The sequence below is a fragment of the Uloborus diversus genome, chromosome 3, assembly GCF_026930045.1.
Source record: "Uloborus diversus isolate 005 chromosome 3, Udiv.v.3.1, whole genome shotgun sequence".
In the NCBI taxonomy this organism is placed as follows: domain Eukaryota; kingdom Metazoa; phylum Arthropoda; class Arachnida; order Araneae; family Uloboridae; genus Uloborus; species Uloborus diversus.
In genome coordinates, this window is record NC_072733.1 from 168768146 (window position 1) to 168793636 (window position 25491).

The window sequence follows — 25491 nt, forward strand, 5'->3', positions numbered from 1 at the left end:
CTGCTTCCACTGGCCGCTATGACCAAGCACGGAGACCGGTATGAGAGACAGAGTGATATTTATAATCAAGATCAGAGTGGTAAATATTTCAGTTGACTCTGAATCAATACAATTTTTTATATTCTTCCACTCGAATTTTTCACCTTGCTGGAACTGCTGCCAGATTCAGTCTACCCTATTTTAGAATTCTTTGGTTGGAACGAACCAAACCTGGCAGGGTCGTAATGCCGTGATTAGGATCTGTGTAGCCTTCACAATGCTGCCAGGTTAGGATTGTCGCATCTATAGGCCATCTCAACTTTTTTGGCCACTAGAGGGCGCCTGTGATGCAGGGAGTGTTATTGCTGCTAATTTGATAAGTGTTTTCTTACTATAATTTTTCATTATTACTGTCTAGTTTTAGGTTTTTTTACTTCACTTTATCATGTAATTTAGTTTTATTGTGTTTTGGGGGCTCATTTTTGCTGTTATTGTATTCTTGAAGTGTTTTTGCATTTTTTGGAGCTAAGCCTAACATGTGGTGATCTCCTGGTTTTTTATCTTGTGTGCTTTATTGGGTGTAGCAACTCTGTTTATTTACTGCTGTTTTTAGTATTTATTCTGTGTTTTTTTGCATTTTTATCTTTCTGTTTTGCCTTTTGGAACATATTCACTGAGTAGAAATGGGTGTTATATGCATTATGAAAGAGGTAAAGAGTGGGAAGGGGGACAGGTGGATCTCTTGTGATTTATGTCATATGTTCTGCCTGTATAAGGGGGAAAATGAGTGTTTTTGAGGAGGATTATATTTGTACTAAATGTGCTGAACTCTCAGACTTAAGACTTAAGATGCTAGTTTTGGAAGCCCAGTTAGCATTAGGGTGTAGGCCAGTTGCAGAGGGTATAAATGTTCCAGAGATTCAGGGGGAAGTTTCAAATGAGGAGTTAGATTGGGAAACTAAGGGTGTAATTTTGGGGGACTCTATGGTAAGGGAGGTGGGTAACACAGTTGGGAGAGTAAAGCGTAAGGTGGCTAGGTGTTGTTTACCAGGGGCTCGGGTAAAAGACGTTAATATGGTTGCTGAAAAGAAGGGAGTATTGCATAAGGAGGACATGGTTACTTTGTGGGTGGGAACAAATGATGTAGGTCACAGTAAAAATGAGGAGTTTTCTAGGGAATGGGAATCCCTGTTGGATAAAGCAACCAGCTTTTCGACGAATGTCCAAGTGGTTGGTTTGCTTCCCAGGTACGGAGTGCATAGGAGCTGGCTAAATCAACGTGCGAGGTGTATGAACTTGCTACTGAAGTCAATTTGCGAAAAGCGCAGTATCAGGTTCATTGATGTATGGAGTCATTGTAAACGGGATTGAATTGCTAGGGATGGCCTGCATCTGAGCTCTACAGGGGTCAAAATGGTTAGTGGATTAATTTTAAGGGCTTCGGAGTCAAAAAACTAAGTTGGAATGGGGGGCATGGTTCAAGCATCAGGTATCGAGAGAATGAAATTTTTTTGGGCATTGCTAGAAATGGAAATAAAGTGACGAACAAGAGTAGTAATGTTAACAATTGTAATTTAGGAAATTTCAGGGTGTTAAATAAAAGCAACTTAGGCATGCTTAAAGTTTTCTATACCAATGCTCGCAGTATTAGGAACAAGATGGATGAATTGAAAAGCATAGTTATGGATGAGAAGTTGGATGTTATTGGAATTACAGAGACATGGGCTACCGAATCTGATGCAGAGTTATTACATATTGCTGGGTATAATTTGTTCAGACAGGATAGAGTAGGTAAAAGAGGTGGTGGGGTTTTATTTTATGTTAGAGACAATTTTATTTGCAATGAATTGGTCATAAGTGATAAGCCTACTGATATATGGTTTGGCTGGAGTTGATGAGCAGTAAGGGCAAAAAGCTACGCTTTGGAAACATTTATAGGCCACCTAATTCAAACCAGGGACAAGATGAACAGATGTACCGTATTATTAGTGACATGTCCAGTAAGGGATCCGTTATCATAATGGGGGATTTCAATTTTCCGGGTATTGATTGGAATAATTTTTATCCTGGTAATGGCAAAGAAGAGGAATTTTTAAAAGTAATTGGTGACTGTTTCTTAGATCAAGTTGTAACTCAGGGAACTCGAGAGGAGGCGATTTTGGATCTAGTTTTTTGTGACATAGGTAGTTTTGTTCAGGGGTTGAGTGTAGGGGAGCATATTGGAGATAGTGATCATAACAGCATTAGGTTCCGGGTTAAATTTGAAGTGTGCAAAGATGATAATTTTAGGTTTGTGCCCAATTTCAGAAACACTGATTTTGTTGCACTTAGGCAGAGCTTGAAAGAGGTTTTTTCGTCAGGGTTGGAAAATAGCGACGTAGATCAGCAGTGGACGGAATTTAAGGATAAACTTGCTAAAACCGTTGGGGACTATGTTCCATTTAGGAGAAAAGGTGTTAGTACCAAAATTTGGCCCATGTGGTTCTCCAGGGAGACTAAAGAAGCTCTTAATTATAAGCAAGCCACTTTTCGTAAGTTTAAAGAAACTGGTCAGAGTGCGGAGAGGCTCCAGTATGGTAAGGCAAGGCGAAATTTTAAGTATTTGGTACGGATTCAGAAAAGGGAATTGGAGCAAAGGCTGGCAGATGACATTGATGGGAACCCTAAGATGTTTTTTGCTTACGCTAATTCTGGGAAAGCTCGAAACAGTCAAATTGGGCCTTTGGTTGATGAGTATGGAAATTTAATCCAAAACGATAGGGATATTGCAAATGTTCTAAATAACTTTTTTTCCAGTGTGTTTAACGATTACTGTATCTCAACAGTTGACACTAACAAGACACAAGCTATTATACAGCTTGAGGATTTTGTATTTTCCAGGGAGGAGGTTTTATTTCATTTGAAAAAGATTAAAGCAACTAAAGCTCCGGGACCAGATAATATTTATCCAAAAATTTTAGTTGAATGTGCAGAGGAATTAGTGGATGTTATTTTGAATATTTTCAATGCTTCTTATAACTCGGGGATGGTGCCAGAGGACTGGAAGCTGGCTAACATAACGCCACTCTTCAAGAAGGGGTCTAAAGGTATTGCTGGGAATTATAGACCTGTAAGTTTGACTTCGGTGATTTGTAAGATTTTCGAAACTTAGATCAAAATTAAGATCATGATGTTCTTAGAGACTAATAGTCTGTTGACTAGTTTGCAGTATGGTTTCAGGAAAGGTAAATCCTGTACTACTAATTTATTGCATTTCTACGACAAGGTTACCTCAGCTTTAGATAACAAAAAATGTGTGGATGTTGTTTATATTGATTTTCAAAAAGCTTTTGACAAGGTACCGCATGTTGCTCTTCTCAGCAAGTTAGCCGACATTGGAATAGGAGGAAAAACTTTACTTTGGGTTAGAAATTGGTCTATTGGTAGGAAGCAAAGAGTAGTTGTGAGAGGAAATCATTCTAATTGGAGTGATGTTTTAAGTGGGGTTCCTCAGGGATCAGTTTTAGGGCCTCTTTTGTTTATTATATTTATGAATGACATCAATGAAAGTATTTCTGGAAGCATGAATTGTTTTGCTGACTATGTAAAAGTTATGGGGATTGTCGAAAATGAAGAAAAACAGCTGCAAGAGGATTTAGATCATATTACTAAGTGGGCAGATAAATGGGGTATGGCAGTTAATGTAGGGAAATGTCAAGTGCTACACTTAGGTCATGGAAATAAGCGTATGAGATATCGTTTACAGGGTTCAGTCATAAATCAGGCAGAAAATGTTATGGATCTGGGTGTCTTTATAAATCAGGACTTCAAGTTTAGTCAACAGTGCAGTATTGCTAGTAACAAAGCCAACAAAATGCTTGGGTTCATCAATAGATCTATTTCAAACAAATCTAAGAAAGTTCTTCTGCCTTTATATAGGAGTTTAGTAAGACCTCATTTGGAGTATGCTGTTCAGTTTTGGTCGCCTTATCTGAAGAAAGATTTTTGTATTGGAAAGGGTTCAAAGAAGGGTAACTAAATTAGTAAGGGGACTCTCAGATTTAGATACCAGACTTAATAGGCTTAACATTTACAGCCTGAAGCAAAGGAGAGTCAGAGGGGACATTATTCAGTTATTTAAATTTATCAAAATGAAAGATGTAAATGGATTAAATTTTTGCGGGAAAAGCAGAACAAGGGGTCATTGTTTTAAGCTATTTAATTCTCAGGCTAACTTGGAAGTCAGGAAAAACTACTTTAGCAGGGTCGTGGACACTTGGAATAGCTTACCGGAAGAGGCGGTAATGAGCAAGGGAGTGGATAGCTTTAAGAGGGCCATTGATCTTCATTGGGGACTAATTAATTGACTAGGACCAGCCTAGCTGGGCCCAGAGCCTGTTGCTGGTCGTCACATTTGTATTTGTAAATATTGTTTGATTGTTGGCCCGCCTAGCCTCCAAAAGTTTACAATGTGGTCCTTGAATTTAAAACGTTGGAAGGATGGACAGGCGATTAGAATATTGCTTGTTTTCCAGGAAAAGGAATTTTGTTCCGCCTTCGTCATGAAGAATCCGACGATTCTACTTCGCTGTTTTTGGAAGAAAGCTTGTGATCACTGCATTTTGCAGTTGTAATATTAAATTCTGCGCACAAAATGATCCACCTGTTCGCATAAGCAGTCTTAGTTTCTAGTGTACGGCGGGGGGGGGGGGGGAGCGTAGCCCGAAAGGTTGGGACCCCCTGGTCCTAGCCGTATGCCTACGAAATTCCTGTTTAAGCGATAAATAGTGCGGTTTGAGATTTTTCAGGATTAGTTCTCTCTAAAGAATGCAAAAAGAAAATATATTATCAATTAAAGGCCGGTCATTTGGTTTGTAAGCTTCCCGCTGGCCGGACCAAATCCATTCACGGGACGAATGTGACCCGCAGGCAGTGGGTTGTATAACACTATTTCGTGTTATGCTTGCGTGTGTTACTTCAATCTATAGAAAAAACGAAAATAATTTGACATATGTCGCTTCCTTCCAGATGAAAATTTAAGTTAATTGTTAATATACTTCTCTAAATAAAGTCAGCTGGCAGTAAGTCGAGGGAAAACTAGTCAGCTGGTGCATTCTAGTAGGCGACAGATGCTCCCGCTTAACTCATGTTCGGTATATTTAAAAAGTGATACCCCGGGATACCGGTATTAATACCGATCTCAAATTTCTCAAAAAATGCTTGAAAACAATGTTTTGTTGCCACATTTCATTATTGTACAAAAATTATATTTATGAAAATGTATTTAACATAAAATGAAGTAACAAATGTCATAACAATTCAATAATAGTAAAAAACATAATACATCTGTTTAATCGTCTAAGCCTGGACTCATCTAGTGCTCAACTTTCCAACAGTTTTTTCTGAATTCATGCAGGTCGGTGGTACTCTTAACAATGCATGATACTACACCTTTAATTGTCTAGAAGTCCTTCATCTGCAAATAGTTCGGTCAATTGTGGGTTATTTTTGCAGATATCCTGTGTTTTTCGTTTGTATTGTGTGTATTATTTTTTTTGATTTTTAGCTAGTTTTAATTTTTTTTCGAGAGAAAACAGTTTTCCGATATTAATATTTTCTATTGAGCAGGAGAGGTTTGTGTTTGATTTATTAGATCTTTGGTTTGAAATTTACGATGAACTTTACCAAATTTGATCTTGTTTCTTTTATTCATTTCCGCGTTCTTTTCAAACTTCTTGACAATTATGTAAATATCTGAAAATATATTTCAAATGATTATGTTTAACATCTATAAAAATTTTCAAGGCACTGTACACTTTCTGAATAGTACCTTGCCAAGTATAAAGCGAGAAATAACAAATCAATAGCGGTGACAACAAATTGCCATTTGTTTTACTAACAAGAAAAAGTTTTTTGCCAAAATTCAGTTCAGTGGAGAAAAATTTTAAAGATTATTAAGTATTACTACAATTGACGGTTGGAATATATTCATGGAACAAATACATTCGAAATCAAAGCCGAATTTAGCTCCACGCCGCTCCTAGGCAGATTTGAAATTTGCAGACTTGAAGAATTATAATTTAAAAAATGTGTGGTTTATGACAAATTTGCCACCTCTAAAAATATTTGCCGCTCTAGGCAACTGCCTACTCTGACTATTGGGAAATTGGTTCCTGTTCGAAATTACACTTGAAATTAACCCTCACAAAAGGGAAAGCGAGAGATCAGGGGAATTGAAAAAATAAAAACATCGTGCACAAAAATGCGATTCTTCTCACCATCTAGTAATGAATACTTCATTTTGCAATCTTTCCGCGACTTTTGTTTAATGATATTCTGTTCATGCTTTTGAAGCCAATTTTGTTTACATCAATAAATTATTCTGTATCATGGAAGTAATAAACATTTAAAATATAATTAGACATTTAAAAAGTTAAGATAAAAATTCTTTAATTGAAGCTATTTGCAGCTAATACCGGTATTTTGCCTCTAAATACCGGTTTTACAAAATTGCTCGAAATATCTGTATTCCAATCGCTAGCTGTAGCTTTATTTGACATATCGGGAGGAGAGAATTTTACTGGAGTAGCACTGTTTATTGTCCGAGAAAAAAAAGAAAGTTTTTAAAACTACCTAATATACTAGTGATACAGCACAAAAATTTTTAATTAGAGAAAGGTAAAGGTGGTGATGAATTCACACTACAAGTGAACTTAACTTCTTAAAATGTTTATTGATATATCAAGATTCAAGTTATATTAAATTCGAAAAAAGGACGATTTAAAACTCCCCTTTCTAATGATGCATCAGATTTAGCTACAGATTTAAAGTTTTCTAGAATATATCAAAGTGCAACATTTAGCTATTCTTAGTTAATTGGCAACTAGTTACGTAAAGCAATCTGAAAGCTACATCAGCTAGAATAGTTCTAAATTCGCACCGTTTCTTACTCTAAACGTCAATAAGAATTTTAGAAACGTATACAGATTAAATTGGAACTATAGTTTGGAAACTTATTTTACTAGGGGTTTTCATGAATATGCTAACCAAATGCAAGTTAATAACTTTCACCTTTCATCGTAAAGCTTTTTTAATATCATTTGCTAATATAAATTACAAATTATCTTGGAGACTGACGTTTTAACTTCCAAAATAAGAAAAAATTTTACTGTAGTAAAAAATTCAAATTACTTACCCAAAGACCGGCCATAAGGCTGGAAAGAAAATAAAAAAACTTTAAAATTCAATAAGTTCGCAGTTAAAATATTCAAAACGTAGAATATGTAAATTTTGCAGTTCCTGGTTAAAAAATTTATATATGTTAGAGATATGAAAATTAAGTTTATTTCTATCAGTCGGAATATCATTTCTCATGTCATTAAAATCCGACTAGGTAATAGTTTATTAGAGTAAAAACTAAAATCAAGAAGTGTTTACAATTTTAAGTCAGAAAATCTGTAGTCATCGAGCAAAATTAAACATATGCACAGCATTATTCGTCTTAGCTTGAAAATAAGCTAGGCTATTTGGATCGATGATATTCTTAAAAATTCATATGGTATAGTTTTAAAGGTTTAAAAAGACCTTAAAATTATACCAAGTTTAATTACTTCATAAAAAATTCTATACCGAAATCAAAATTACTCTAAGTAAAAATCATTGCATGGTTCTAAACATGAAAAATCTGAAGAAACTAAATTTCGTTGAAAACTACTGCAAGCTCAAATTGTTAGTTATTCGCTTCAGGTTTTTGTAGTATTCGGAAAACAAAAGATTCAAAATGTAAGAAATTTTTGAAAATGCTTGTAAAATCACCTTCAATGATCGGTCGTCAAGATAAATTTAAGAAAACACTACTATCTTGTGAATATAATCTTAAAACCAATTTTCAAAACTCAGTTCCATTTTAACCAACTTGTTGTGACCTGCTTCGAATCAAAATAAAAATAACATTTAACCGAATTCTAGGACCAGCGAATAAGGATCAACGCAGTCAGCTGCCGAAAGTAACTGTAACGACCAAAAACTCTTGAAATACATACCTGTTTTTTAACAGCAGGAGCTATATTCAGTCGCTTATCTTTGAGAGTCAAACAGTCGACCTGAAAATTCGGAAGGTAAATTAGAACAGTCAAGTGCCCACGCTTGGGACAGTACCCTAACTTGGGACATTTTCCGAATTCAGTTTCGAGGGCTGGTACTAAGCTCGAAAGTCGTATCTGCATCCGAGTTCAGAACTCGGAATTGCCATTTAAAGTTGTGCCTCCATGTGTTTGATACAAATGCAGCTTTTTCAGAACTTAAAAATATTTCCCATTCACAAATTACCATAAAACATTGTATTTAGGTAAAATATGTGACAGAGTCACTTGGTGACCGTAACTCAATTTTGATAAAAAGTGCAGATACGACTTTTGTGCTTAGCTCACTTGTCAGTATTTCACCAGTAAGAAATAAATGGTGTTAGAGAATAAATGAATAGTTATCTTTTCAAGCTATGTGAACTAAATTGATATTTTTGCAGTATGGGTTAGTTTAATGATTTTGAAAACCTCGATAAATATGCAATTTTTAAGTATGAAAATGACTTTGGTTACCTACGTTAACTGAGCAGCAGTAGTTAGAATTTGTTTCACACTTCATCTAGGCTACGTACCTGTGCCTTATTCGGGTTAATTCATTTATTTCTACTTAACTAATTCAGTTAAACCTATTCATAAATTTGAGAAATTGCAAATGCGCTCCAATCTTGGGACACTGTTCCAAGTTAAGGGGCTAAGGCATAAAACGTGTATAAGGAATAGAGGAAATAAAGTGTATAATTGTAATAAAAAAAATTATCTACATTTTTCTAAATGATTATTCTGATGACAAACTTTTGCATAGCATGACAGAAAGGATGTCATTGTTACATGAATTTACGAGCAAAAACGTGACGCCAAAATATTACATGTTAAATCGAGTAATGAAAATGAGTCAACGTATAGATAACACTCATTTATTTGTTGTGAATTTCACGTATCATAAAGGAACAAAAATTAAAAGATGCAAAATGAGAAACAGACCAAAAAATTAGTGCATTAAGAGTTTAGATTCACAATTGCTTTGATGGTTCCAAATAGAGGGGAACGCGGAAACATTACATTCAAAAGAATGAAGGCTGGGGAAACATTTAAAAATTTCAGGGGCAAGCACACATTCTGAAATCTCAACACATTTACAAGATTATATTATTTCTATCAAATGATATTTTTTCTTCGAGTTTTAAAATGAGCTTTTTTAAAATGAGCTTTTTTAAAATGACAATTGGTTTCCCAAACTATATATTGTTGCATAAATAAAAGAAAGGTCAAAATATTAAGTGTCCCAAGTTAAGGAGGTGGAACCGTAACTCTAGACAATGAACATTTTTTGTTTTATTTATGAAGATACATATACTTTGTCCTAAGGCACATCCAAAAATTAGAATACTTAGTTCAAACAGAAAACAAATGATTAATATGCTATCAAAGGTAAAAGTTCGAAACAGTCCCAAGTATGGGCACTTGACTGTAAACGAGCGATAAATTAAGCGTGAAAAATTTAAAAATAACATTTCTAAGACCAAGGTTGAAGTCAAACAATTGAACTTGAGCTTTCAAAGCTTGATACATAAGCAAAAATTATGTCTCCGGAGGAATAATTTTTAGTCAATTCGTTTTTCCATCTGAATTGCTGCGCTTTTCCAAAGGAGGATTCTGGATCAAGTCTCGAAACAGAACTCTGTATGAATGTTTTCCACAATTAAAGACTTAACTATAGTAGTTTAAAAAAAATCAGTGTTAAATGAACCTGCACCCTTTCAAGTAAAAATTGAAGATTTCAGAGTTTTTAAATTTTAACCTCTAGTTGAGGAAAATTTTAAAAGTATGCATGCTATAGTCGCGTTTCTAGCTACATATTGATATGCAGTTGTTTTATGGAACTTTAATCTAAGTTACTAAAAATTTAAGGTAAGGAAAAGAAAGCTACCAAGAGAGGTTTGACTAAAGCTAACTAGGGAGACTTAACCCAAAGAATAATTTGATGTTTGTTTAATTTGATGTTTTTCCAATGAATTTTTTTATTCTTGAATAGATAAAATATTTTCATATAGCCCAAATGATATTTGATTTTATTCAAACAACTATTATAAATAGAAGGCCTGATCTTTTTAAAATGAATAACTAATGCATGTTTTGGTCTAAAAAAATTGTTTTTATTTGACTAACTAAAATACTAATGATCTTTAAGCCAACGAGTTTACTTAAATAACTAAAATATTGCTTAAGTAATCTGATGAAGTGTGGAATTCAACTCATGCATTCCTGCTGACATAGAGTAAGATTAATTCAAAAACAAAAATCTTAATACTTCACCTGAAGAGCATAAGTTTTGTATATTCACTTAAAGTATCACTTATATTAAAACACCCTCAAACCTGCGTTTTTGATTTCAATCGAGTCTTCTTACATTTATGAGGTGGGTCATTTCTTCCTAAGTGTTGGGTCAAGTCTCCCTAGCTTTAGGGAGACTTGAACCATATGCAAACTAAAGGAATATAATTTTTTTTGTACCAATTATACTTAGAATTATGCTATTACTTTTAGACATAATGTGCGAAATGGTAAAACTAGTCATCTATTTTTTATTTCGTTCCAACTATTCTGTAAAAAAATTGAAAATAAAACAAAAATGGGGTCAAGTCCCCCTATTTCCCCTAATGCCATTTTACATTGAAAAGTTCAGTTTATCAATATGAACTTTTAATAAACCAGTCTCTTTTAAGGAGGTGGAAAATTCTGCATGGAATGATCAGCTTTTTCCATAGTTTAGGGAAAATCCTTAGTTTGAAGAACCCTCCAATGAGCCGACTTATTGATCAGCATAAACTGGCTCACTCAAGTTCTTTTTGCTTATTTACCAGTTATTTCTAGAATGTGGGGATGACAGAAAGAACTAACCTTCAAATTGAAGCCAGACCACGTCCGTGGAAAGGCAACCTTCTCATTTCATGTTAATTGAAAATTTCGGAGTGCTTTCCAATATAACTTTTTTTTTTTTTGGAAATCATGGAAATAGATCAAAACTGTGCCGTAAAAAAACTATATCACTCGCAAAACAAACTTTTAAAGAATTTCGAGAAAGAACAATTGTTTTGTAACCTATCGTATAAAAAAGTTATGCTTCAGCCAACATGTTTCAGTGAAAATAAATCCTTGCATTTAGGGGACTAGCAATAAACTGAAGAAACAAAAAAAAAAAAAAACGATTATTCTTCATCGTAAATAGCTGGAAATAAACTATAAATTTCAGCAATTATTTTACTTACAATGTACAATTTTGTACATAATCGTGAAGGTATACGAAGATAAGGATTCACGAAGATATTACTTTAAAAATAACAATTTTGTTCGTATGTCTCGGCTCATAACACGCAAAGGATTCCGTCGTAGCTTACCAAACTTTCAGAAAACTTTAGTTTACAAGACAATTATACCAAAATTAAAACTGTTTTGAACATTTGGGGGGATTAAATATTAACATTTAAAGCAACTAATTTCTCACTGCACATTAGAGAAAGATAGCAATTTACAAATTTAAAAATGTCTAACATTAGATTTAGCAACAAATGAAAAAATTACCCAATTTGCCAAATTTTAATTATTCTGATAAGCGAGGTCGTTAACAAATAACCTGTTTTTACCACAAATCACGCTGAGTGATTACAGGCAAGTGTTGAAATGCGGCTGTTAAGTCGCAGATATGTTTTCAAGTTCATATTCAACTGGATTTTTTTTTACAAATTGTCAAGTCTACTGCCCAAGACATTTTGAAAGGTATAAATTGCTATCTTTCGCGCATGCGCAATGAAATTTCGTTTTATTCTCATATTTCAAATTTTAATATAATTTTCCGGTATTTTGTCCAGTTTTCTGAAAGTTTGGCTAGCCAGAACGGAAAACTGTGTGGGATGAGCAAAAAACATGCAAACAAAATTGACATTGTTAAAAGAGTTGCTTATATCTTCGTAAATATAAGCGATACTTTCTCAAATTTATAATATTATTGTACATAGTAACCAATTGCTGAAATTGATAGCTTACTCTCAGCTATTTACGATGAAAGATGATCAAAAACGTTTTTGGTTTCGTTACTTTGTTGCTGGTTCCCTAAATGCACAGGTGATTTTTTTTTTTTTCAAGATTATAAAACGTTGAGCGTTTGAAGCTTGAAAAATTGCTAGGAGAGCTCCTGAATTCCGTTTTCTTTATGTTTAAAGATGGCTGACAATACTTAAATTTCGAATCACTCCTAAATCATTAAAGATAGTCAAAATTTGGTGCTTATGACGAATCTTTAAAGTTTTCTGGTGGACAAACTAACCCTATTTCTGCCCGAATAATTACATTTACAACCAGGATCGCATCACTAATTCCCTTTACGCCAATCCACTGTTTTGATCGCTCGACAGCATTTATTGTAATCTTCTGTCACCCCCCCCCCCCCCCTGCACACCTTTTCTACCCACGAGCTGCCACTGTAATGAATATTTATAATAAAGCTGAATTTTAAAGATAGTGGTATACCATGTAACTCATGGTGAACCATTTGAAATTCAAGCTCTTTGCATAAGGTTATAAGCATACCTACAATAATCGTTTCAAAATACCGATTAAAATACAGAATGTTACAAGTACATTACATCACCTCAACTAGAATTTTCTGAGCTTCCTCTTCTGTTTCAAACGTTACAAATCCATAGCTGAAATAAAAACACAAATCAACACTTTGATAACATTTGAGTAATACAGTGAAATCCAGCTACAAATACCAATACAACAATATATCAGTTTCAACGAAGTAAATTTTCATTCCCGATGTAATTTCTAGCTTGAATTCCACTTCCACGAAATTCCGGGTACAACGAACAAAATTAGCGGTCCCTTGAAGTTCGTTGTAACGGAAGTTCACTGTACTTCATTGCTTCATGTTAAGTTGAAGATTTAATAAACTTCATCTCATTTCAAACGCTGTATTTAGCCATGGTGGTAAATTGAGTTAAGAAAGCAATGGTCCGTCAAATGGTAACCATACTTTCATGTGGTAAGGAATATTTTTATTTCCACGATTGCAGGAGCAAACAAAATTTTCTTGAAAAGTAAAACATCTTCTGGTAATTACAGCAAACAAAAGGCTACGTCAAAATTATCCAATATAAGTCCTTGCACGAGCAGACAGTACAGAGGACGAAAAATCGATTAGGTTTTTGAAACAATACTTTCAGTTTCAAAACTCGAATCTAGAGCTTTAACACTTTCAAAATAAAATGAACCTATTTCAAAACTTTGTTTAAAAGAGAAAACTGAAGGTGTACAGAAGTTCCTTAACTCTGAGCTAATTTAAAATAAAAAGTAGTCTATTTTTTGTTCCTTAATTTTGGAGACTTGAATAATAGCTGTTCCTTCCGTTTTAAATTGCTTCTAATTCATAAAGATTGAGAAATCTAACTCATTGAAAGCAACTTTAAAAGTTTTTCTTTCGTGGAAAGTATTTGAAAACTTTCTAAAGTTTTGAAAGCATTACAGGTAGCAGTTTCATAATATAAATAAGTGGTAGCAACTAAATTTTGGAATCCGTACTTGACGTCTTGACTTATTCTTCCTTGTAAACAACATAATTTGAAGTGCTTTAAATTAAATTTGTATACTTATTTTTGAAAAGATTCCGCCTCAAGCTGAATATTAAACATATGGGTCCTTCACTTCCAAATTCAGAAACTTTTAATAAACACAAAATTAAGGCCAACTAAAATTTATGGTATCCCAGTGCTCCGCGAATTATTGCTAAGTTTTGAACAAGAAATATAGATAAGCATTTTTTTCCATATTGATGTGCGTTAGCATGTGCTGAAATACCATCCATTTTCTATTTATTAGGCAGCATTTAGAAGAGAACTAGTGCATTGAAATTAGTGTTTAAATTTTAGATTACCTCTGGTAACTTTATGGTTGACCTTGGACGAGCTCATTTATGTTCGGGGTAAAGGAGAAATTCTTCGATTGGCACAGCGCCAATGGTCATTATTGGTAACTCAAATCACGTTTCCTTGGACCTATTTTGACAAAGAATCTTAAGCCTCAGCAGATTAGAAGTCTATTTGTCAGTCTTCCGAAAAGAAACCAAAAGAAAACAAATGTTTCGTCAAAAGGTTCCCTTTTAGTATTTTCTCTGCAATGAAATGTTTACTAATATTCGCATTCTGCTTGAAACAGATATGTTCTTGTGAAAGCCGCACATGTGATTGAAGCCGCCAAATCTGATAATGGAGTGTTTATGTATATCTACTCCATCTTCCCTGCGAACGCATTTGAGTTTGCATCGACGTTGATACAGCATTCGTACCGTGAAATCGAAATATTTTAGCAAAAATCTGTGCCCTTGGAAATTTATGAAGCAAGCTGAGAAGAACTTTCTGAAACGTTAAGGATGTTTCGAAATATTTTTTGTAAACTGATTTTATGGTGCGACAAATCTACGCAGCGGTGCCCCGACCTTACATTTTTGTAAGGGCAGAAATTCTCAATTAGCAGAATGAAACTCCAAATATTGACGAATGATAACATACTGTCTGCACTAGCACTATGCGTGCATAAGTACTTCTAATGAAAAAGGAAGTTAATGCATTTAAAAACGCAATATTTCAATTGTCTAAAATGTAGCCAAATCGTCGGAAAAAATTTTCTGAAATAGGAATTTTTTTTTGGGAGATCACAATGACCTCCCATCGGGACATTCCTGTATGCATAAGAGGGGGGGGGGATTATTTGATAGAAAGTAATCGTAAGTTTGTATTTTGTTACTACGTTTCTGTTCGATTAATGCTCTCTGTGAAAGAGGAACTAAATTTATTTTCGCGACGTTCCTGCATGACTTATATCAATTGAATTGTGCAACGGTTTTGAAATGAAAATAGTTTCAATTTTAATATTCAATTTTGAAAACAGAATGACATTTGGTTTAAAAACATTTAGTCATTGTCACGGATTTTGTGGAAGGCTAAATGCTCTGAAAAAATCAGATTTTAGAAGAGAAACCATTTGTACTCTTAAATTAAAAATCAGAGACTAAGTACTTCACTGGCGAAAAAATTTCAGTATTAAAAGCTAATCGTCGCCTCAGAGCAACAGTAAAACACCTAATCCCAAAAATAACATTAAGATATCCTACTGTTACTCTGAGGCGACGAAATATTTTAATAAGTTCTCTAGACGTAGAAAATTGTTTTTAGGTACAAAAACTAACGTAATCTTACTCATTATGAACAGAATAAAAATCTAAACAAATATCAACTTACCCTTTGGAAATTCCTGCTTTATCAACAATTACCTTCGTTGCCTTAACATTCCCAAACTTGGAAAAGAGGTTTCGTAAGTCTTCTTCACTTGTCTGCAAATACAAGTTTAGATTTGTAAGATTTTTAGTGTGGCTCTAATAAGTTAAAGCCTGACCTTGACAATGATACCGCGGGAGTTCAGTAAAATAGAAGAGTGGTATTGATGCGGATTTGAGTTAAAATCCTTTCGCAAGATTACTATGAAAGTAACTCAGCTAAACTGTGCCAAACACCCTTCTCTGTTACTTAAAAAGTTAAACATTATCAAGGTCTGACCTCAACTCATCGGAATCACTATACATTGTTCCAAAAAACACAGAAGTACAATTTGAACAGAAAACAATCTTAAATACTGCTTTCGTTTCATTCGAGTATTGGTTGAACGACATCGAAGCATAAGACTGAGAGGCTGACATAGGAAAACTCAAGAGTTTTTCACGGAAAAATTGAAACGCCCAAGCCAATAGCATGGAATCAATATTAAGTCAATCGGAAAAATGCAGTTTCCTTGAGTAACGGAAGATACACTTTCATGTAATCCACGATACTCGGCTTGGCGTTGCTTCCACTATAAAATTTACTTTGCGACTTACTATCTTCCCCTCAATTTTAATAGCAAAAACAAAACTCATACAGACAGACAGAACCGGTTTGTGCACATGTCCATCCTGTCATCGGTCTTTCTATTAAAGATAGTCTTTCGGATGTCCCTACTCTCTTACCCTGTAAGACAGTCTTAGCTGTCTGTCCTCGGTCCTGCTAGGATACGAGACCTGAAGTCCTCAAGCTGTCCCTCTTATCCGCCCTGCTAGGAGGAAAGACCTTTGACAGCCGAATTAAAACCGTACTACTCAGCTTTCAGAGACTGGTCTCTTTTTGAAGGAAAAGAAAAAAGAATCGAGTCACGGAGTTGCTATGTTGTACGCAGAGTGCCATCACTTTAAAGCATTAACCTTTAAATTGAAATATTTGTAGTTTTAGTAAAAATACTGTTTGATTACATAAATTGAAATTTATTCAAACTCTTACTACAGTACAGCACGCACTGAAACACGAATTAGAGTCGCTAATTAAAAAATTAACAATTGAGCTTCATAAACTCATTTCGATGTGTGGATGTCATTAAACTAAAATTTCATTTCAACACATGCAAGATGTGTTCCAATGTAATTTAATATTTTAGAATGATTATGATTGTTCTTTAATCTGAAATAATCTGCAGATTTGTAAATGTGGCACTATCAACCCATTTAAAAATTAATTACGTTAAAACGTTTTAGGTGGCTAATTTAACAACTTCATTGCATTGATTTGTTTTTAAATTCTGAATTCTAGAATTTAGAAAAAGTCTAGCATTGTTAGTCATATGCAAGAATTTTATTCATTAGAGATACTTTTCACTGTACGAGAAAATTTTTGAACTTTAACTGTAATTATTTTGGAAAATAAATTTCCTGTAAATAAAAGAGCACGTAATTTGAAATCTTAAAACCAATCAAAATATCGATGGTTACAATAGATACATTATGTGCCCCAAAATTAACGAGTTTATACAAATTTAATTACGATATCAGTAGGGAAAACGATCCAATTTTTGGTTTTTCAGTTCCCATTTCTTTGTAAAATAGTTAGAACGAAATAAAAATATACATATAGTTTGCCTTTCTGCACATTATGGCTAAAAATAGTAAGAATCCAAATAGAAATGGTACAAAAAGTTGTATTCATCAAGTCTGCGAGTTGGTCAAATGTCCCTAGAGCTAGGGATACTTGACCCAACACTTAAGGAGACATGACCCCTTCATGAATGCAAGAAGAATCCTTGGTATTGAAATCAAAAACTCAGGTTTGATGGTGTTTTAATATGTGATACGTTAAGCGAATACATAAAATGTCCACTCTTTACGTGAAGTGTTATATATTGTTTTTATTATTTTTAATCTTACTCCATATCAGCAGGAGAGCAGAAGCCGAATTCAAAACTATCAGATCATACCTAAGCAATATTTCAGTCATTTTGCTAAGTGACAACTCCATTGGGCTCCAAGATTTAGTATTTTAGTTATTTGGCAAAAAAAAATTTCAGACCAAAATACTGTAGTTATTCATTTTTTCAAAAAATCAGGAATTCATATTCACAATACTAGAGTAATTGCACTAATTATTTCATTTTATTAGTCCTAAATGGCAATATATTATCTATTGGAAAAATAAAAACTCATTGAAAAAGTGGAAAATTAAACAAAACATCAAATTTGTCTTCGGGTCAAGTCTCCCAACTTAGCTTGGGAGAAAGCTCCCTAGTCAGCTTTCGTTTACATTAAATTTTTAGCAACTTAGATTGAAGTTACATAAAACTAATGAACATCAATAGAAAGATAGAAGAGTTACTAAAGCATGGATACTTTTAAAATTCTTTTCCTTCAAAACTAGATGTTAAAATATGAAAAATTCCAAAATCTTCAAACTTTACTTTTATGGTGCAGTATCATTTAACAGTGAATTTCTTGAAAACCACCGATAATTCTGAAATGGCTGTACACTGCAAAGGTCAACCAATAATGTTGACTAAAATTTTCCCTAAACATCCTTTTCATAGAAAAAACCATGGATCAAACCTCCCTAGTTTCCCCCTACACATTAATATTTTAAAACTTACTATCAGTGGGCATCCACACAAGTTCGACAGCGAATCTGACGGCCAGCTAGGCAATAACACTACGGGATCATATTAAGAGTGGTTGTTACAAACTAAGTCCTTAGTCCTAAAGAATCCCAGCCTTAATCCTCGAGCAAACCTAAAGCGTTTCGGCTAAGAGATGGGGTAGGGAGAAAAATCTGAATCATCGGGAAAAGAAGTCTGTTGAATAGGGACTTCACTCCAGGGTCTACCGTACCTACCCATTGAACTTCCTTATAGTTCAATGTACCTACCACTATTTGTGGTTCAACCAGTTGGATGAAACCCTGAAGACAGCCGAATTTTTGATCCAGACCATTAGCCGAACAATAACTGGTTCAGCACCCCCAGAGGTATCGTTTCACTTTGAGAACTTTGACCACTAGCGTATTTAACGTCCCCCAGTCACCATTTATGAAGACTGGATATTGCCTAGGAACGATCCCGGGACCCTCCGTCACAAGTCCGATGCCTCACCTGATCAGGCCACCCTGGCCGGTTCAGTTGGGACTGTTGGATGGATGCGGCAGCGTTGCTGCGACGTGCTTTACCAGGTGTTCAGAGAGTCTTAGACGTGTGGTTGGTTGCGTTGTCGCGATAGAGCTGACAAGTAACAGCAGTGCCTGCATGCTGATAATTCTTTTTTCCTAATCCTTGAACGTTATTCGAAAATCAGTCATCACTTGCCGTGATATAGTCAAAAAACACTTATGTTAAAGTCCATGATGTTAGGAGTACGCAGACAGCGAATGGAGTGGAATGATAAATATCCTCTACCCTACGCTTGTTTGTAATTTTGTGATGAAGATTTTCTTGGAACGTAATTTCATGCATTAAATCATTTTTTTTTAGATATGGAACTAAACCTTAGTGTACGAAGAATTAATCAAGTTATATCGATAATAATTAAGAACGGTAGTATTCTCTCCACACCTATCCTTATAATTGGCAATAAGCTTTTAGAGACTTACTATCAAGGGAATGGCGGTTGACTTGCGAAAGGCTGAGGACGACGGAAGGAAAACTCACAAAATAGTAATTTTTAACCATTTTTTGGTCCTGCTCATCTTTGTAACATTAGCCGTGTTTTGAAATAGCACCTGTGCGATTATAGTGGCTGTTTACCACTTTGCCTGCCGAGTACCGACAGTGCCAAGGCCTGCGGTAAAAAGTTCGTTTCGCATAAGAATGAATCAAAGGTCAAATGAGTTCCTTTTTTAGCCCATAAAGTGCCACTAAAGTTGATACTTTTCGCTTTTAAGTGTTTAAAAAAAGCAAACTGTAGCTTTGTTCCCTTCCCGTCGGCTTTACATGGCTTCGTTTGAAAAATAGAGTCTTTCAATTTCTTTAAAAATATAACTACCGTATGAATGAATCAACTAAGTTACCATAACATGATTCATGTAACATGCAAAAAGTCATGTCATTTAAGAATGAAAAACTTATCGGAAGAAATGCTCGGTTAGCTACAAGAAAGTTTTACTTCTCTGTTGGAAAACCTTTACAAGCTTAACTTGCCTGAAATGAGATTTTAGTAAAAATTTGAGAGCCTTCAAAAGCATTTAATATCTGAATAGCCGAAGAATTGCTTCTGAAGGGAGTAAATGCAAGTTAAAACAGGCCGATATGTCACATGACATAGCATTTAGGATTTTAAAGTTCTTTACTAACCATGGGCGTCGCGGCCGGGGGGGTCCAAGGGGTCCGGACCCCCCCCCCCCCCCAATATTTGAGGACCGGACCCTCTCAATATTTGAAAATCGGACCCCCTCGATAATTGTCAAGATGAAATTCATTATTTTGGGGAAATTATTTTTGCTTTGAAGACTTTAAACAGTTGCGTAATATATAATTTACCATGTTTAATTCATATCAAATAAAACGAAATGAACATCGAAAAAAAAATGAACTAAAAAACAAAATATGTGATGTGTATAGTGAACGGAAAGTCGGAAAGTGAACTTCATTGACAAATTATTGCTCTGCTCTACGCTCCCGAGTGCAATGTCAACCATCCATAGTCGAGTCTCCAGCGTATATGCACCCCCCCCCCCTTTTTTACGACTCTCGTGCTAATAAGTCAACAGACGTCAGACGGGGATCTGAGCTTCTGCCCCTTTCTTTCTTATCTCGTTTCTCGGCGCTTCCAGGTTTCTGTTTCAAGTTTTGCAATGTTTGTTTCGCCGATTCGGTTCAATTTATAGCGACCCCGATGTTTCCCAAACAAAATGAGACACCAAACTTCTTTGGCGGTTTTTTTGCAGCTGGCAACAACACCCTGGCCAAAGGATGCACATTTAGAAGACCACTTAGCTGGTCAAAGGTTAAGTTTGGGGTAGAAAGGGAAAGGAGACGCGGCATTGTTTGACATTATTCAACACGTGGCTTCAAAGTACATTACCGAAGCGCGGTTTCTCAAATGTGTTTGCGGCATCTCAAATTTGACGAAAAAAGCGTTACGTTACAGAAAAAAGAGGAGGAGTCTAAAAATTAACGTGCAATTTCAAAAGCAAATCGTAAGCCAGCATAACGATGGATACTGTGATGTTACTTCCGATAGACCAACGAAAAAAGAAGCGCAAGATGACCAGAAAAAAAAAGACAGAAATAAAAGGACGTTCCGACAAAAATAAAGATAATTTCATGTGGTCTTTTGGTCTCCTTGAGAGTAGGTGACCTGAAAAGCGCTCCTATTTTTGTAAAAATGCTTTTTTTTTACATATTCGATTACGAATATGGAGAGGTGGCTTGAAATGGGAAAATGTAGCAAACCTTCTACATCAAATGAACCTTAGCAATTTTTAACAACTGAATCATCATCATCAACATCCACGGAACCATCTTCAAAAAATCAAAAGATCGTGATAGGTAAGTACCATTCTGTTGAGTGTAATACACGCAGGGGCTCCTCGATTTTATACTATTCAGGTGGGGCTACTTCTCGATTTTCCGAATGAAATTCCTAATTACCCACATCACTACATCAAATGAGAATATCTTTTTAATGCAATATTTCGCAAAAAACTACTCGAAATTTGAAGATTCGTCAGAAAAAAATTTCTAGGAAAGGAAAGTTTATGAAAGTTCACAGTGACCTCTTATCGAGTAGCCCCTGAATGCCTGCTAATCAGGCATGCTTTACAGTCAATATTTTGACATTATGAGTCCTATGGGAGCTAATGCGTTCAACTTTCTCTTTTTTTTTTTGAAATGTTTCAACTTTTATAAATTTTAATGGAATAAATAGTACTCCTTTTAGTTATTAAAGCTTAACAGAAAATTATCCATTAATAATCCTGCTTTACTGAGCAAATTTTATTGAAATAACCATTTTAAAATTTATTGTCACGTGTCAGAAAAAAGCAGTTCATTTCTCTATCTCTTCCTCATCGTCCGCTGATCAGAATTCAATTATACACCAAATGCTGTTTGTTCTCTGTGTAGGCCAGTACTTTTCAATCTGTGGGGTGTGCCTCTTAAGGCAGGCCTGTCACTTAAAGAGGATCAGGAGGGGCACTTTCCCTGCTGACTTTGAGAAATTAGAAATTAATGAAATAACATGGGCATGGTTTTTGTTGTTTTTTGGTTTCATATGCATTGAGTGTATGGAGGATTCAACAAAAAAGCAAAATTCTGGTGCATTTGTTACAAAAATCCTGAAAAAAATTAAGAAAATACTTTAAAAGGTAGCATTATTAAAATATGGTATTAGGAGAGCTTAATTATTTGTGTCTTATTTTATTTTTGCAGTTGTGTTTTTCGTAGGTTCGTGAATGTCATAACGGTGAATTATATACTTTAATTTTTTAATTAAAAAACATCAAATTAAACTCCTTCGAATCCAACTTGTGCCAAGAACTTAGAGCTGCAGGGTTTATCACTATGTAATATAAAAATTTAATTATACAGTTGTCGCGGCTTATATGAGTCACATTTTGTTCTGAACAGCTTTGATTCCATAAAGCGGCTGATTCAATAGAGCTGGCTTTCGTTTTTGCTGATTTCATTCATTAAGAACGGTTGATTCGATTGTCTACTGTTTCAAAATGTCGAAAATTTGGTGCGGCTACTCTTGGTGTGCCGCCCTTCGTCGTGTAAAGTTGAAAGAAGCTTCAGTGCGCTGAGAAAGTTGAAATGGTATCTAAGGTCGACTATGACACAAAAGCGGTTGAATCATGTTGCTTTATGCTACATTCACAAAAACATCTTGGCCGAAATTGATCACAAATAAATAGCACGGATATTCGTGTCCCATGTGCAGTCTAGAAAAAATGTATTTGTTGGTATTTAATTTTCTTTTTCTTATTGTGTAATTATGTGAATCAAGATGTACCCGTTTAAAATATTGTATTAAATGTAAACCCATTATATATATATATATATATACATATATATATATATATATACACACGAGTTTTTCTTAATGCAACGCAACTTGAAAATGATAGTCAGAATGGTCTCCCCCAATAAATTTCAGCTGACGACGCCAATGTTACTAACACACAAAGCCATGACATAATTTGAGGAATTATGTCTGGAGTAATAACTTTAAAGGCAGCGAAAATTGATTAAAAAGTGAAATTTGTTTATTGTATCAATTATTAATGTTCATTGCTACTAATAATGCAATGAATAGGATCTGTAAACTTATAATTACCAGAAGAAAGTGGTATGTGTATAGTATTTCAATTTGAGTAAAAACGAAAGCCATCAATATTTTTTAGAGAAAATATATGGAGTAAAGATAACTGCAGTTATCGTGCAACTCTGATAAATTAAGTCATGACGTTGGCAATGTTTACCTATTTTTGGAGAAATATGGCAGACTATTGGTGCTGAGCTTACTTTAGTTAGCATCGTAGTACTGTTGCATAAATATTACAACTTAAATCCTCACCAATAACACGTTTGCTGAACTGCCTAAAAACAGGGGTGTCCACCTGGTGCGGGGGTTCATTGCACAGACTGAGTCATTGAAATTTTTAGAGGGGTGTTTTAAGAGGTATTTCTCTTTCGGAGACACCCGATTTCAGGTGTCTTCGTGGCACACACATGGTGTGCGCCGCATCTTTGACGGGGATGGGAACCCCAGCTAAATGTCAACATTTTCAAGGTCATTTGTCGACTAAACATAGACACTAAGATTGCATAAGCTCTTAGAGTTGCAAATATGTCGTACATTTCTCGTAAGCTTCATAGCTAGCTGTGAGGATGTCGATAGGTAAATGATCTTTTGAAGGAAGTTTGAAGCTTCTTCAACGGGAATGAGTACTTTTACCAGTCGTACTACTGCATAAAAATAAAATGACTGAACTATTAAAAACCGAAAAGCAATTGTAGTAAAAAGGATACCGGGAAGACCCGAAGCTCTGTCCTCACGCGACGACCGTTTGCAAACTTACAGCTTCTGCAAAGTACTCAACTAGGAAACTCATGCAGGCAAGAGGTTAACATGTTTGTCAAAAAAAAAAAAAAAATGCCACGCAATTAGAACGATTGGAAATTTCATTTTCAAAGCAAAATTTCCTTTGCCTCAGTTGAAGCATAGGCACAAAATAAAATATTTCAGCTTTAGCTAGAAAGTCGTACACTACTTCCTACAAAAATTAAAGGAATTTGGAAATAACAGACTGGTGGAAACACTGACATGAGTTGTGAAAGAAAAAATATTCCCCGAGGATCAATTAGGTGGAGTTCCTGTTATGGCACTAGAGTGGTTTGCTTAAATTGTGTGCTCAAGTTATTTCAAGTAAAATTTACCAGCACATCAAAATGTCTTTCGAAATCCTGTCAAGCGCTGAATTGCTGGAGAAAAGTAGAAATATCAGCAAGTCAATTTTCTTAACCCTATCCATTTTAGTAACTGTACAGAAAAGTATTTCAAGTCAATAATGTTTAAACTTTCTTACGACCAGCTAAGTCCAAAGATCTCAACCCACCTGAAAATTTATGGTGTGACTTAGCAAGATGAGAATGCATTTGGAAAACATTTTACAGCTTTAATAAAGTTGAAAGAAAATTCCCTATTAATACTAGTAGACCGATCAGATGTTTCGTAGACAATACTAAAATTTTTGTAACATTCTAAATGACTTCAGTTACCATACTTACACTGCCGGAAATTCCACCAACAAATATTCTGTTAGGTACGGCAGTACCTATTTTAAGAATGTCATTCGCCCCTCGCGAGTCGTCTCGCCCTCCAGTTGCCTGAAAGAAAGAAACTTTAGTTCAATGCAAGTCTAAAAATTGTTACATGTTAAATTGTAACTTGCTGCAATTGTTTGACCAAAATGTTTTTTTGCAAAGGAGAATTTACGGAAAGAAATTACTACAGACAAACTTCTGTTCACTCAAATTCGACTCCACGCAAGGTCTTTTTGACTTACAAACTTAGTCATTTTACTGAAGTAAATGTAGCTGGCTCTAGCATATTTTAACATCTTTATTTATCGTATAAAATGCACACAGAATTAGTTTTTGGAATTAGCTCTGCATGGAATTTGTATAGATGCAAAGATCGGAAAATTCCAGGCTTCCACCCCCCCCCCCCCTTCAACTTCAAATCTGGAATTTCGAAAAAGAAAAATTAAGTCAAAAACTTTTACAGCAAACATTCTCCAGATGCCGTGTTTCTTGGTTATTGGTATGAAATCTCATCGATACTAAAATTTAATTTCCTTTGGAAGTTGGACTGCTTTGGTGTTATTACCCGACTACGCGTGCGCGACGCAAAGGAGGGTAATGTGTTTATAAGTGTATGTATGTTTCTATGTGGCGTTCTAGGGGTTGAACGCCTCATCCAGTTTTGGTAATTCTTACGTCAATCGATTTGCCTTAACCTTGGGAGTGTCACTAAACACATGACAGTGCGACAAATACTGTCACTAAACATGACAGCATTTGTCGCACGCTACCAGCGTGCGACAAATGCTGGTCGTTTTCGCTGCCTCAATTTTTTTGTTTACCAAGTCTTCTAATTAGGGTCTCAATGGCCGAATGGTCTAAGCGATAACTTCTTCCACTTGAGGCAATGGGTCAAGATACTCTCTCTCAGGATGTACTCCCCCTCTTTCTGATGTAAATTCTTTCATGTGTTCTTTATACGCATTCTGTAGTGTAATAAAAAGTATATTCTGCGTAACGAAGGCAAGACACTCCGATTGTAGTCCTCATCAAAATAAACCAAGGCAATAAGCACCAAAAGAGAGTCTACTAATTCGATTTTCATCTCTAACATATGTTGCATTTGTTTTTGCCTTGATTCAAGGGACTGAGTTTCGCGACATGTACTTTCTTGACAGGATTTTTTAGTTTTGCGAGGAAGATTTGACTGACGGGACCTTTTCGATTTCGCGTCATCATGAGTTATAACAAGCTGTTTATACAGCTGTGCCGCGGTTGACTTAAGTTCGCGCATTTTTGCCGAAAGCCAAGC

General features: G+C 35.1%; 1 protein-coding gene across 1 annotated transcript in view; it reads right to left on the reverse strand.

Annotated features, from left to right (window-relative positions):
• LOC129219045 (uncharacterized) overlaps positions 1-24454 on the reverse strand; it is a 45031-nt gene extending 20577 nt beyond the window's left edge. The window contains exons 1-6 of the mRNA XM_054853365.1: positions 24443-24454; positions 24165-24263; positions 15335-15426; positions 12688-12742; positions 8001-8060; positions 7154-7172 (exon numbers count right to left, since the gene is read on the reverse strand). Coding sequence (XP_054709340.1) covers positions 7154-7172; positions 8001-8060; positions 12688-12742; positions 15335-15426; positions 24165-24263; positions 24443-24454 — 337 coding nt within the window. The remainder of the gene's footprint in view (positions 1-7153; positions 7173-8000; positions 8061-12687; positions 12743-15334; positions 15427-24164; positions 24264-24442) is intronic.
• Between the last annotated feature and the right edge of the window lie 1037 nt (positions 24455-25491).